General features: G+C 44.3%; 1 protein-coding gene across 32 annotated transcripts in view; it reads right to left on the bottom strand.

Moving 5' to 3' along the window:
- Positions 1–11,522, bottom strand: part of SLC25A26 (solute carrier family 25 member 26) — a 115,656-nt gene extending 104,134 nt beyond the window's left edge. For 26 of the 32 annotated variants that reach the window (XM_068907641.1, XM_068907639.1, XM_068907640.1 and 23 more), the window contains exons 1-3: positions 7,057–7,223; positions 4,958–5,114; positions 2,773–2,882 (exon numbers count right to left, since the gene is read on the bottom strand). In XM_068907641.1, the coding sequence (XP_068763742.1) occupies positions 2,773–2,882; positions 4,958–5,114; positions 7,057–7,089 (300 nt within the window). In that variant the 5' untranslated portion in view covers positions 7,090–7,223. Of the gene's footprint in view, positions 1–2,772; positions 2,883–4,957; positions 5,115–6,419; positions 6,557–7,056 lie in introns of those variants that run through there. The other 6 variants (XM_068907636.1, XM_068907633.1, XM_068907634.1 and 3 more) reach the window with 2 other exon arrangements.
- Positions 11,523–12,298: the final 776 nt, after the last annotated feature.

Here is a 12,298-nt window from a genome sequence, read left to right as displayed (position 1 = left end):
AGCAGAGCAGTCTACTTGCAAAGCTTACAAAACAGCAGATCCGAGAGATTTCTTGAGTCAGTCAGGCAAACAAGGAATTTAAGGGCTATGTTTTGCAATGGTAGTGAAGAATCCCTTGCCGACTCCTAAAAGCCTTCACAGGATTTCCACAGAAACAAATTCCATGCATTGCCTCAAGTTAGCTGTAACCTGACAGCACAGAGTCTAATCCAGATCAAAAAGAAATCCCCTGAGGAGGCAACACAGAAGTATACCTCCCACCCCTAAATCTATCACCTCCCATCTATTCCTGCCTCTAACCACTGCCAAAGCGGTTATTAGATGCTGGATTCAACTATCTTCATGCGCGTGGTGTGTGAAGTTAAGGTCACATTCAGTCTAATCAGTTTCATTTCCACACGAAAATAAAAATCACTTGGAAAGCAAAGCTGAAATCAAGGGAAGCAGGAAGACATGAACTGCTGCTTTGCTTCCTGTGGGAAGTAACTAGGCCATGCTGCTATAGTACTGAGGCACCTACTAGCTAAGCTAACGTGGCATAGGTCCATCTGCACTTCTAGTAGTTTGGGGCTTAGTTACAAGCAAGCTAGGCCACTGAGGAGAAGGTAAACACTGAGGTACCTGTGAGGAAGAGGAGAAGCTAATTTCACAAGACATGAAAATCTCACTTAATAAAAGCAGAATATGGAATCAAAGACACAATACATTTTTCTGCTCCATGTCATGGGCTAAGTTTAAGTTGCAACTGAGCCAGAAAAGTTAATTCAGTAGAGCCCATCACCCTCCCCCAAACCTGCGGGGAGAGAGCAGTTCACACTCCATTTCATAACTACAGTGCCAAGAAACACCCAGTGTGCCAAAACCAAGAGTAAGAAGGTGGACAGTGCTGGCACAGACAGCAAATGACTGTTTGCAGCTGAACACCTAGCCCAAAACACTGCCGGGACACCGTGCCAACTCTCTAGTTAAACATGAGAGGAACATCTGGGTAAAGTAGCGTTTTGCTGAACCTGGGAAGTATATGATTCAGCTATCCCAAACCAGCCTTACTCTCCTCGTTTTTAACAGAACGTTCAAGCTGGTCTGTATATTCTACCACAAATGAGTGGCAACCTCTAGGCCTGCAGAAGAGTATGGATAATGCATCTTTTGTGGTTACCAATAGACAAGTCTGTTGTGGCAGACTATTTACAAAAGTTCACTCCTGTTATTGAAATGTCACATACTAGCTCTTGCTATAACCAGACTCTCAACTCAGTGGATCTATGGGTTGTCCAGTCAGCCTGGCATTGCACGTTAGCAATGAAATTCATTTCATGATCCTAAAACGGAATATAAAGTCACTTTCAAATAGACCCTTGACCTTTCTTTAGTGCTGAAAACTCTTCCTCTTGTCTCTTTAAAAAAAGAGAAAGAAACAAAAAACCCAACCAATCAAAAAAAACTACCAACCAAAAAAAAAAAAAACACCAAGGACTGGCCAATATAAGGGAAATAGTCTAAATACACTGAGATTGGGAACTCAAAGAGGGTACAGGCATTTTGGTACTTGACTCCAATAGGTTAGTGCTATTTCATTTGTAACTTAGAATATTTTAAAAAACAAACAAACAAACAAAACAACTGATTACTGCAAGGTCCATGCTGTTAACAAAGCAAGGGCAACATAGGCATCAAAACAAGAGAGGCTTCTCTTGCAGTCTTCCTTACTGAGCATCTAAAACGTTCAGTAGAATTTGGTCTCAATTATTCTGGGCATAGTATGAACCCAGGCAAAGCAAGTCATTACTTGCTGCTCCAGACCCTACTATAAAGGAAGTAATTTGAGTTTAATGGACCAGAAACAGAGCAACTTCTCCAAGAACTGGGGGAAAAGGTTTTTAAAAAGCTTTATATATTATTTCTATATATATTACTCACATACGTTTTAATCCTGCAGTCACCCAACCAATACATCAAACTGTACAAAGCTACAGCTATCAGAGGGGCTATATGAAAAGCTGTCACTAAAATACACAGGTATACATCCCAAGGAAAAACTGTTTCATTGGGTTACCTACAAACACTTTCCACCGAGACAGGCTTCATCAGGAAAGCATTACGCATCATTTGGCAAGTGAAGCGACACAGCTGCCAGTTGCCCTATCCTGTCATGTCACTTTGTACATTCACTGGCAAGAAAGCCTTCTCATCTATATGACAAACTATCTTCTGGGAAAAGGCGTTCACCGAATCCAAATACATGGCGGGAAGGGGGTAGTATATAAATATTACTTAACACTGGCTATTAGCTGCAAAGGTAGATGGGTTTCAAATTATGAAACTTTTCTAATATACATATAGGACCACTGTGTCACAATTGTAAAAACCATCTGCAAATAAAATCTTTTTCACAACTACCCCACATGAAGCTGAAAGGCTATAAAAGCAAAGAAAGCCTTCCTGAATTTCACCACTGACTTCACATTATATTGTGAAGGTATAATATCATGAATCGGAGCGATGCACAATTCCTCTACCTACTGACTTAGCGAGCTCTGCCAATAAGCCTAGTAGGAGTTAGTAGCAACTCATTTACACACTTGGAAAGAAGTCCCACACTGAATTTTCAAACATGTCAACAGTTCATTGGAAAATAACAAGTAATATTTTTGTAATAAACATCACAAGTACAAAATGGTCAACATTCAAGAGATGACATCAAACCTGAGTTTTCATAAATTAATTTTCTTCTCCTCTCATAGACAAGCAATAGATGAACTTCTTTCTTACCACTTCTCCAAAGGAGGCGGCCACCATGTGTGTTACTGGAGTCAAGTATGATGTAGAACTGTGGTGCAGCACAGACTTCACATATTCATAGGTCATAAAAAATGCAGCTGCTGAAATTCAAGAATACATAGAGTCAGTTAACTGTTCCTCTATCACAGAACTAGTACAAAAATATTCAGAGGTGGATTTTGTCACTTATTATTCCAATATCGTGGTTGAAAAAGAGGTATTTATTGCCCTAGAACAGAACAATAGTATCACCAGAATCTGCAAATAATTTCCTTCAGAAGCTCACACCCTTAGTTATTATCAGAAAACCTCCCATTAAAATCAAAGGTGTCAGGAATTTAAGGGGGTATTTAGTATTGAGATAACACAAGATGTGTTAAATATTCTTAACTGTCCAGTTGGGTTTGGAACGTAATATTTTACATATCTGGAGACAAAGGCTGGAGATGAGGTTGTTTCATCCTGGATGATTTGAGTGGCTGGTCTTTATTTTTTGGAAAAAGATCAGTGGAGCAATTAAAAAAAAAAAAAAGTACTTGCTACAAGTCTGCTACTGTTTCAGTGCTACTGTTTCAGTAGAAGTTATTAATAGCATCTTCCCAGCAATGATCAGTTTATTTTACACTTTAGCTCCAGAAAGAAAATTCTTTAACACTTCTAAAGTACTCTGTCCAGTGGGCAAGAAACATACAAAATTAATACAAGCATAGCAACATAAATAGTGTTTTTCCACTGCAGTCAACTACAAAGGCATTTGCACCTTAAGGGTTACTCTCTTTCCTAAAGACAATTTCAGTTTTCAGTCTTACACTGGAAAGATAAGAACACAGTTCAGATTTTGCAGATGCAAATTCTGAAAAAACTGACATGTCTCGAGGGGGAACAGATTTTAATTGTAAAGAAGGACCCTGTGAATTGCTGTCTGCTGCTAATCAAAAGATGCTTATCATCTCAAAAGGAGATAACAGAGGAGACAAGATAGAGAACTGAAATTTTTTATATCATCTTATGAAGGACATCAAACATTTGAAGGTGTCAGTGGATTTGTCTGCAAACTTCTAACACTACTGACAACATAGCTTGGTGCTTCCCTCTCCGCCCTGTACAAAGAAGAAATGGACAAAGGCCTTCAGAATTTTAGATACCTTTTCTCTGCAGGGACTACAAGTATTTACCTTTTTAAAGTTTCAATTTCAGATTTATCCCTGATGTCTTCTAATTTTAAGTTACTCCCTGTTTCCAGGGAAAGAAAGAAGAGCATAGCAGCCCCAGGGCATTTAGCTCAAAGACCTCCAATGCTCAACCACCTTGAAGAGTTCTCATTCATTTCCAGTACAGTGAAAGAAATGCAGTGACACAAGTGTCTGCAGCAAGCAAGACTTAGGCCCTCTTTGACACCTGGAAATGCCTTTGGATGCTTCTGTAAGAAGGAACAGGCTAATAACACATATCCATAAACACTTCCAAGGACTAGGGGTTGTATGCCTGGGATATGTAAAGCACCAGCAATGTTTAATGCTGGCAGCTAAATACCACTTGATAACTTTTAGAGTTCATTTATTTTAGATTTGTTTGAACTGCTGGGCTACACCAATCAGTACAGCATGTACTACTCTTACCATAGAACGAGGCTTACAATAGCGAGATTTACACAGACATTTAAGAGAGTAAAACATGCTGGAAGACAGCATTGAACTGCATTCACATTAGTGACGTACACTGCCCCCTTAACAGCAGGGCAGGCTTCTCTAAATATGAACATAGCCTCCAGTTCCTACCCATTTTCAAAAGCCAAACTAAGGGATTGTTTATGTCAGAAAAGTTAACTACAGCATGTAGCTGAAGTGGGTTAATCAATCCACATGGAAGGCCTCAGAGGAGGGGAAAAAAAAAAAAAAAAGCAATTTTTAAGAGCTCCTGTTTAGGTAAGTTCCTAGCTGAAATACAGCAGTAAGACCAGACACACAAAACCAGAGCTTTTCAGAGTAAACACACTGCAGCCTTCACTCCAGGCTTCCTCAGAGAGTTTGTTCAGTACTATACAATCCTAGAAGCTGCCCCTCACAAAGTCCAAACACACAGTCACCTGCAGGAGAGGACACTACAAATGTGGATGTCCTACATTACATAAGCTCCCATCTAACAGAAGATAAAGCGTAATTCAGACAAAATTTACCATTTGGAAAGGATCCTATAGCAGTGGAAGGAACACCAGCATAGATGCCACGAAAGCCACCAGCCTTCCTAAATCCTTGGGGACTCTGCAGTCTAGTTTTCACAGTATCCAGAGGGAAAAGGATCAAGTCAACGCAGACACCAGCAACTCCACCAGCCTTTCAGATAAAACCAGAGAGTAAAGTGCATTAATATTCACAGAGGGTAGAATAGCAGTGCATGTGTGAGCAACTGAGTCACGCCTAAAAATCAAAGTACTACTGAACGTATCCATCTTGAGGCCAAATTGCAACTGATGGTCTTACACAGACCTCAATAGCTTCTACAGCTATAACAAAAAAGCTTTAACAAAAGAAGGTAATAAGTATTTCATCTCTGGAACAATCTTTCATCACTTTGAAAAGTATAAGCAAAGCAATAAAATATGTTCTCCGCGCATATAAGCTACAAGACAGCATTAAATGCCACTTGTCAAAACAACACAGCACAAAACAACTACTACCTCCAGGAACCTGTGGTGCTGTGGGGTGGGGGGGGGGGGGGGATCAGAGGAGGACAGAAGCTGTTCTGTTTCCCATGAAAACATCCCTGGGAAAAACACATTCACATTTTTCTAGCAAACTTCTTCTACCTTTCTTTTTAAACTTCTTTTAAAAAGAGTCGTTTTAAATAAATATATTTTCAAAGTTAAAAGGAAAAGTGGAAGCTTTTCATCCAGAACAATTCTAGAGACAATTCCACACCCTAAAACTAGTTTCAACTAAAGCTCGATTAAAAAAAAAATAGAAGTAATTTAAAAAGTCATCTAGAAACACAGACACTGGAAAAAGCTTCTACAGGACAGGGCGGATTTGTAGAAAATAATCATTTTTTTAAGAACAGAAGGAGGAAATCAAAATATATAGAAGCTTCCAATTCAAAAAAGTCAGTAATTAACATTAACTCATTATGATACATTATTTAGATGCATTGCTTTTTCAAACAGAAGACATACTTTCCTGAAACCTAGCCTATATAAAACAGCACACAAAAAACAGCACAGATTTTGACCCTGCCAGAAAACAAAATCATATTACACTGCATGTTACTCTGAATTTTCTTCAGTGCCAACAGAAGATTCAGAAAGGTGGTCGCTATCGACTACTAACACTTTAATCAATAAATTAATTACTCTTTTAACCTATGTGGCTATTTTGCATGCATTGATTTTCCTCACTCTTTTTCATTAAAGTTCTTATCTGCTCAAAATCACACTGATCAGATTTAACCTAGCCAACTGTTGAAACATGCATCCAGAGTTGCTAATTGCTTCTTTGGATTGCAAAGGTCAGCGTCTTGAACGCCATTCACATTCATGAAGCAGCTACCGGAGCACCTGCCAGAGGGCACCACCACCTGCATGCTCACACATCTGCAGCCAAACAGTAATGATTTTTTAGATAATAAGGCAACTAAAAACACACCTTCTCCACTGCCTTTCAGTAAGGCTAATGTTTTATTGGGAGCTGAACAGCTGAAAAGTCATCACCAGGAGCTGGACATACCCAACAAACTTAAGCCCAGCGACACAATTGAACAAAACCAGGTCTAACTCGAGCGTACTGAGCCACACACGGCCGTGCAGCCCCCGGAGCACTTAGGGCTGCAGCTGAGGCCTGCGCGCAGGCACAGGCCTGCCCGTCTCCAGTTAGCCCAGGTGCTCACGCTCACGTTGTTAACCGCAGCGCCGCAAGCAGGCGGCGGTTTTCCCAAGAAGGCCCGCAGCTAGGGGAGCCAAGGGAGCCGCTGGCCCGCCGCTCTGCCAAGAGGAAGCCGTGCGACGCGCTCTCGCGAGCCAGCCACGGGGGCAGACCCCGTCTGAGCCGCACCCGGGGGCTCCCGCCGCTCTCGGCACCCGCACAGGCGGCCACGGCGCCGGGGAAACGCCCCGGCAGGTGCCAAGGGCCGCGGGGCGGCGGCGAGCCTTCCCCGCCCGGCCCCGCTGTAACGGTACCGAGGAGCCGCGGCCAGGCGCGCTCCCGCCGCCCCTCACCGCGGCGCCGGGGGGCCCAGGCCGCTGCGTCGCCATGGCAACGGGCAGGCCCGAGCCCACACACTCACCGCTAAGGCAGCCCACGACTCCCGCAGCTCCATGCGGAGGCGAGGCGAGGCCAAGCCACGCCACAGCCCTCCCTCGACGGGCCAAGACGGGGCTAAGCCCCCCACTCCGGCCGTCCCTCTCGGCTACGCATGGGCGCAGCCATATTGCTGCCCCCTGACCCGCCGGCTTCTGGCTCTTCTGCGCCTGTGCGGAGAGCCCCGCGCATGCGCAGGGCGCGCAGAGACGCCGCGGCGGAGCCGTTGCGCGGGCGTTGCCCTTCCCGCAGCCCTTAGTGTGCCAAGGGAGGCCGGCAGCCAGCGGCGGCCCTGCCTGTAAGGCCTGTTCCCTCGCATGGATCCTTCCCCCCGGCAAGACTGCGCTGTGGTTTGGCCTGGGGCAGGCACAGCAAAGGGTGCCCGCCTCGCTCGCCGCCGGCAGAAAGCGCAGAGCCTGCTCCGGCGGAGAGAGAGCTTTCTGGCAGCCCTGGAGTGCGGCCCTGAAACAGAGCCGCCCCTCACAACTGCTGCCCTGACCTGGCCGGTGCCAGGCAGCGGCGCCTGTGGGGTGTCTCTGTGGGGAGCAGCTGGAAGCAGGGAGCGCTTTGTTTTTCCTTCGCAGCGGGGCCGCTTCCTGCTTCCGAGGAGCCGCCAAGTCCGTTTAGCCGTTACAGAAATAACAAGCGTTTCTACCCCAAATATGAGCTGTTTGGCATGCTGATAAATGGACGGTTAGGTGGCTATTACGGTTCCTTCCACCTGCGGTGGAGATTTGTTTGGAAAACACAAGTTAAACCCATTAGAAAAAAGCCGTGTATTTTAAGGGGAAAACGATGATGAAGTCAGTCAAGGGTTTGTCTTGAAATTACGGGAAATACCATTCTAGGGGAGCAAACAGGAGTGAATACTGGAGACTGCTATAGACAGTGCATGCAGGAAAACCAGCAGGCTTAAACTCAAGATCTCCTTGGCTATGAGCACGTCGCTTGGGAAAATTTCTGGATGCAACAGCCAAAGAGGTGACGACGCGGTCACGTTCTCAGCATCGGCAAACACCTTCAGACACCTTGCTCGTCATCAAACTGCTAAAGAAGTTTGCAGGTAGGAAATAGTGTGCTGCCCTATCCTGTCACGTCCACCCTCAGGATTGACATCAGTGATTGACATCAAAGTGGAATTGCCAACTCTAGCAAGTTTGTTACAGCTCTCCTGCAACTCCTCGGTTCCCGAGGAGAGGTAGTGTTATAAGAATCTCCGTCTCCTGAGGAGGAAGGTGTGTTTACAGGGAAAAGACAAACCGTATTTGAGTGAAAAGCTCAAAGCTCTGCAGGCAAATGTATAAAGAACCTGAATGTGTTATATTTATCATCTTGCTTCGATTTTTGAGCCAGCTTCTTGATTTTCTGGTCCTAATTTTCAGTATTTGAATCTGGTGAGTTATCAATACTTTGTTTTGATTTAGGCTTCACTGTGTTTATCTAAATCACCTGCTGGTCTCGTATCAGGGCATGATCAAACAAGTGAACTTATTTGACTTTACTAGCATTCGTGTTCCTATTATGCTTGTCTTGCCATCTTTCCTCAAAAGCCTGCAACGAAAAATCCTAAAAAAGGCCTCTTGGGCCAAGCAAGACTATCCTAAGAATTAATCCCTGATAGCTTTGGTTCTATTTTCTGGAACAAGTAAGAGCCACAGAGCCACATATAACTACGTTTCAGCTGTAATATAGCAGAGACTGGGATGTGGACAGTTATTATTAGTAACATCCAGCAGAGCACTTGGCTTTTTGAAAGAGTCCTGCTATTTAGACAGAAATAAAAATGATCTGAAATCTATTGTTTCCAGCTGATGTTCCAGTAAATGGCTAAATAAACACAACAGCTGAAAGTTCCTCAGTTTCCACATCCGTATTTGTCATTAGATTAGATACTCTGGAGAAGTACTGAGGGAAAAATCAGACATCTGCAGTAAATGAGCATGCTTTTAGAGTTACTGCTATCCCTATATAATCCACTGATGGCAGCACTTAAAAACGAGACCTTGTTCTCCATGTGTGCCCAGGAGGTCTCTTGATGTAAAGGTTCTTGGGGTCATAGCAAGTGTTTTTCACATTGTTCAATGAGAAGCTTTCAAATGCGCTCAGTGGCACTGTGACTTTTATTTATCACCTTCTGTCAGAAGAACAGTGCTGCTGCATCAGAGAGGCCACAACCTCTTCTTCCAAGCCACTATCCTGTTTTAGATGAACAAATTCTGTGTAATGCTGCAGGCAAACCATTAATCTTTTGTGATAAGTCCTTCAATGGACTCCCCCTGAGCTTGCGGAGTAAGTTGAGAGAAGAAAGATCAGTTTTCTCATGTCCTTTCTTCCTTGTGAGAAAACGCTGCGGATGCTGCCCAACAACTCTGCTGCAAGCAAAGATGGGCTGAGCAGAAGCAAGGGAGTCTTGTGTCTCCCTTGCACAAGCATGGGAGACATCTGACTGCATCCTAACAACAGTCTTTGCAATCCTATATGTTCCAATTCTGGGCTCCCCAGTCCAAGAGAGACATGGCACTACTGGAGAGAGTCCAGCGGAAGGCTACAAAGATGATCAGGGGACTGGAGCATCTCTCCTATGAAGAAAGACTGCGAGAGCTGGGCCTGTTCAGCCTGGAGAAGAGAAGACTGAGAGGTGATCTGATCAACGTGTACAAGTATCTGAAGGGGGAGTGTCAAGAGGATGAGGCCAGCCTCTTCTCCGTGGTGCCCAGCAACAGGACAAGAGGCAACGGGCAGAAACTGAACCACAGGAAGTTCCACCTAAACCTGAGAAAAAACTTCTTCACTGTGAGGGTGACAGAGCATTGGAACAGGTTGCCCAGAGAGGTAGTGGAGTCTCCTTCCCTGGAGATCTTCAAAACCCGTCTGGATGTGATCCTGGGCAATATGCTCTAGAGGTCCCTGCTTGAGCAGGGAGGTTGGACTAGACGATCTCCAGAGGTCCCTTCCAACCTAAATGATTCTGTGATTCTGTGATTCTCCCAGACCCACTTTCAGCTGTGGCTGAGGCTCAGGGGCTGAAGGGTGAGCTGGGGAAGCTGCGGCATAGCCGCGTGGTCCTTTCAGCCCTGCCCATCCTGGCATGATTTCCTAAAGTATAATATTATTTTAGCTTTTCTCTCACTACCTATTCACTAAGTGCTTTCACAGTGGGGTCCTGATTTCTCTTAGAGCACTTAATATGAAGTTCTGCAAGATTTTCAGTCAACTAGAAAGCCACATGGCTTTCAAGCACTGGATATGTTCTCAACTTTTCTTCCTGCCTGCAGGATTTGTTCTTTTCTTCTTACCCACTGGCACTCTGTCCTTAGCTGAACACCGCAGTCAGCCGAAAAACATCCACCTGTGCAGCTTCTCCTTTCATCTCCTTTCTCCTCACCCTCTCTGCTCTTCGCTGTATGTGGCTGCACACTGGTAGGAAAACGCTCTTAAAAATGACCATTACACCCTCAGCTCTGCACCTGTTTCCCTCCCTCAACTTTGCAGCTCAAAGGTCTTGGCAAGGTATGAAAAAATATTAGTTCATACAGACCATATATCAGCCCATGATGGGTCCTCTTTATCCAGGTTACTGTAGCAGCATTTGGTATCAATTTCCATGCTAAATCCTTCAATTACTGGATATTCATGTACAAATATTTATGTGTGTATATATGTGCATGTGCATGTTATTTCCTGCTCCCCCCACCTCTAGCTGCTATAGGAAGTCTGACACCAGCGTCAGAAGATATATTGATCTGGTTATAACATATTAAGGCTGCTGAAGAGCAGATGTTAAAAACAGACTTCTTGGCACATATCAGCCCCTGGCGGTATCAGTTGCACACGTGTTCCAGTTTATTTATTAAGGCAATTGCTCTCCTCATTCTGTTTATTATCTTTCTCCTGGGCAATTCAGGCGTGTCAGAGCCAGCCCCTTCCAGTCAGTTAGCCCTTCTTGGATCATCGTTTTTGCCTCAGTTCAGACTAGACCCTGCAACTCTTCCTTCCTGAGAAACTGGGCCTGTCCCACTGCTGTAAAAAACAGACGGAAATTTATCAGCAGCAAAAATTTATCCTGGCATAAATATAGTACAAATAAAGGCTCAGGATCCCTTTTGTTTGGTACTAAGCAGATAAAAAAAAGGGGCTATTTGGAGGGGGATTTCAATGATATGGCCACATGTCATGGCACCTAAGAGGCTGTGATTCACTGCAGAAGCACATCGTGCCAATTGGAAGTCTATTAATTCAGTGACTGAAGAAAACGTAACCTTTTGGCTGTCAAAAACCTGTTTGTAACATTTTATTAGAAATGGCTGGCCATAGAATTGTGAAATTAATGAAGAGCAAAAGGTCTTCACTGAGACAGTGTAATGCATGTAGGAGAGCTGCATGACTCTGTGAAATATGATACAATAGTGAGAAATATGATACAATAGCGACCTTTCTCTTCCCAGAGACGACGTTGTTACTGGCCTCCTTAAACACCAGACAGCTGCACACGCTAAGGTGAGGGTGCCTGCCACGTTCTTGCACAAGCACAGGGTTATTTTCTGTGACTTATTTCTGCCAACGACGAGGTACTTCTGCCAAGGAAGGCCCATGCTCTTGGCCACAGCTTCAGTGTAATAAAATCTCAGCAGCATACTGAGACCAAGTGGCCAGGGGCTCTCATGCAAGGAAACCGGGGCCTGTGCCCCGTACTTACCCCTGGACTGGTACTTACCTCCAGCTGCACCCCGTTACCTGGTGCCCAAGGACCATAGCCTGTCTGCATACGCAGTTGCTATGCTACAGACTACTTCCCTGGCTGTTGCAAGTGCTACTGGGGGTGCCTTCTTCAGAAAAGAAATATTATCCTCACTTCTAGTCAATAGCGGACTGCGGGACCTGGAAGGGCAGCAGTTTTTCCAGCCTCTCTCATTTTGTCGATCTTGCTTTTACTGCCTTAACCCTCTTGCAAAGTACAGGGAAGGCTGGTTTAAGGTGGATTTTGAATCATTTTTTGCCAATCAGACTATAAGCTCGCCCTCACTGTTTACAGTAGTGTTCCCTGAAATACTAATTGCAGTACATTTTTATGGAAACAGATGGGGGAACCAGACAGCCAGAGATTTAATAACTCCTTTGAGTACTTAGCAGCAGAAACTCTAGTCCCTGACTTCATTAAGAAAAAAAGTGATTAATGAAGATGTGGATTTTGCATAATGATAGAAAGCCTTAAACTGTACAACTTTCTG

This window comes from Struthio camelus, chromosome 14 (genome assembly GCF_040807025.1).
Source record: "Struthio camelus isolate bStrCam1 chromosome 14, bStrCam1.hap1, whole genome shotgun sequence".
Taxonomy (NCBI): domain Eukaryota; kingdom Metazoa; phylum Chordata; class Aves; order Struthioniformes; family Struthionidae; genus Struthio; species Struthio camelus.
Note: the sequence above shows the minus strand (reverse complement) of the source record. Positions and strands in the feature narration are given on the sequence as shown.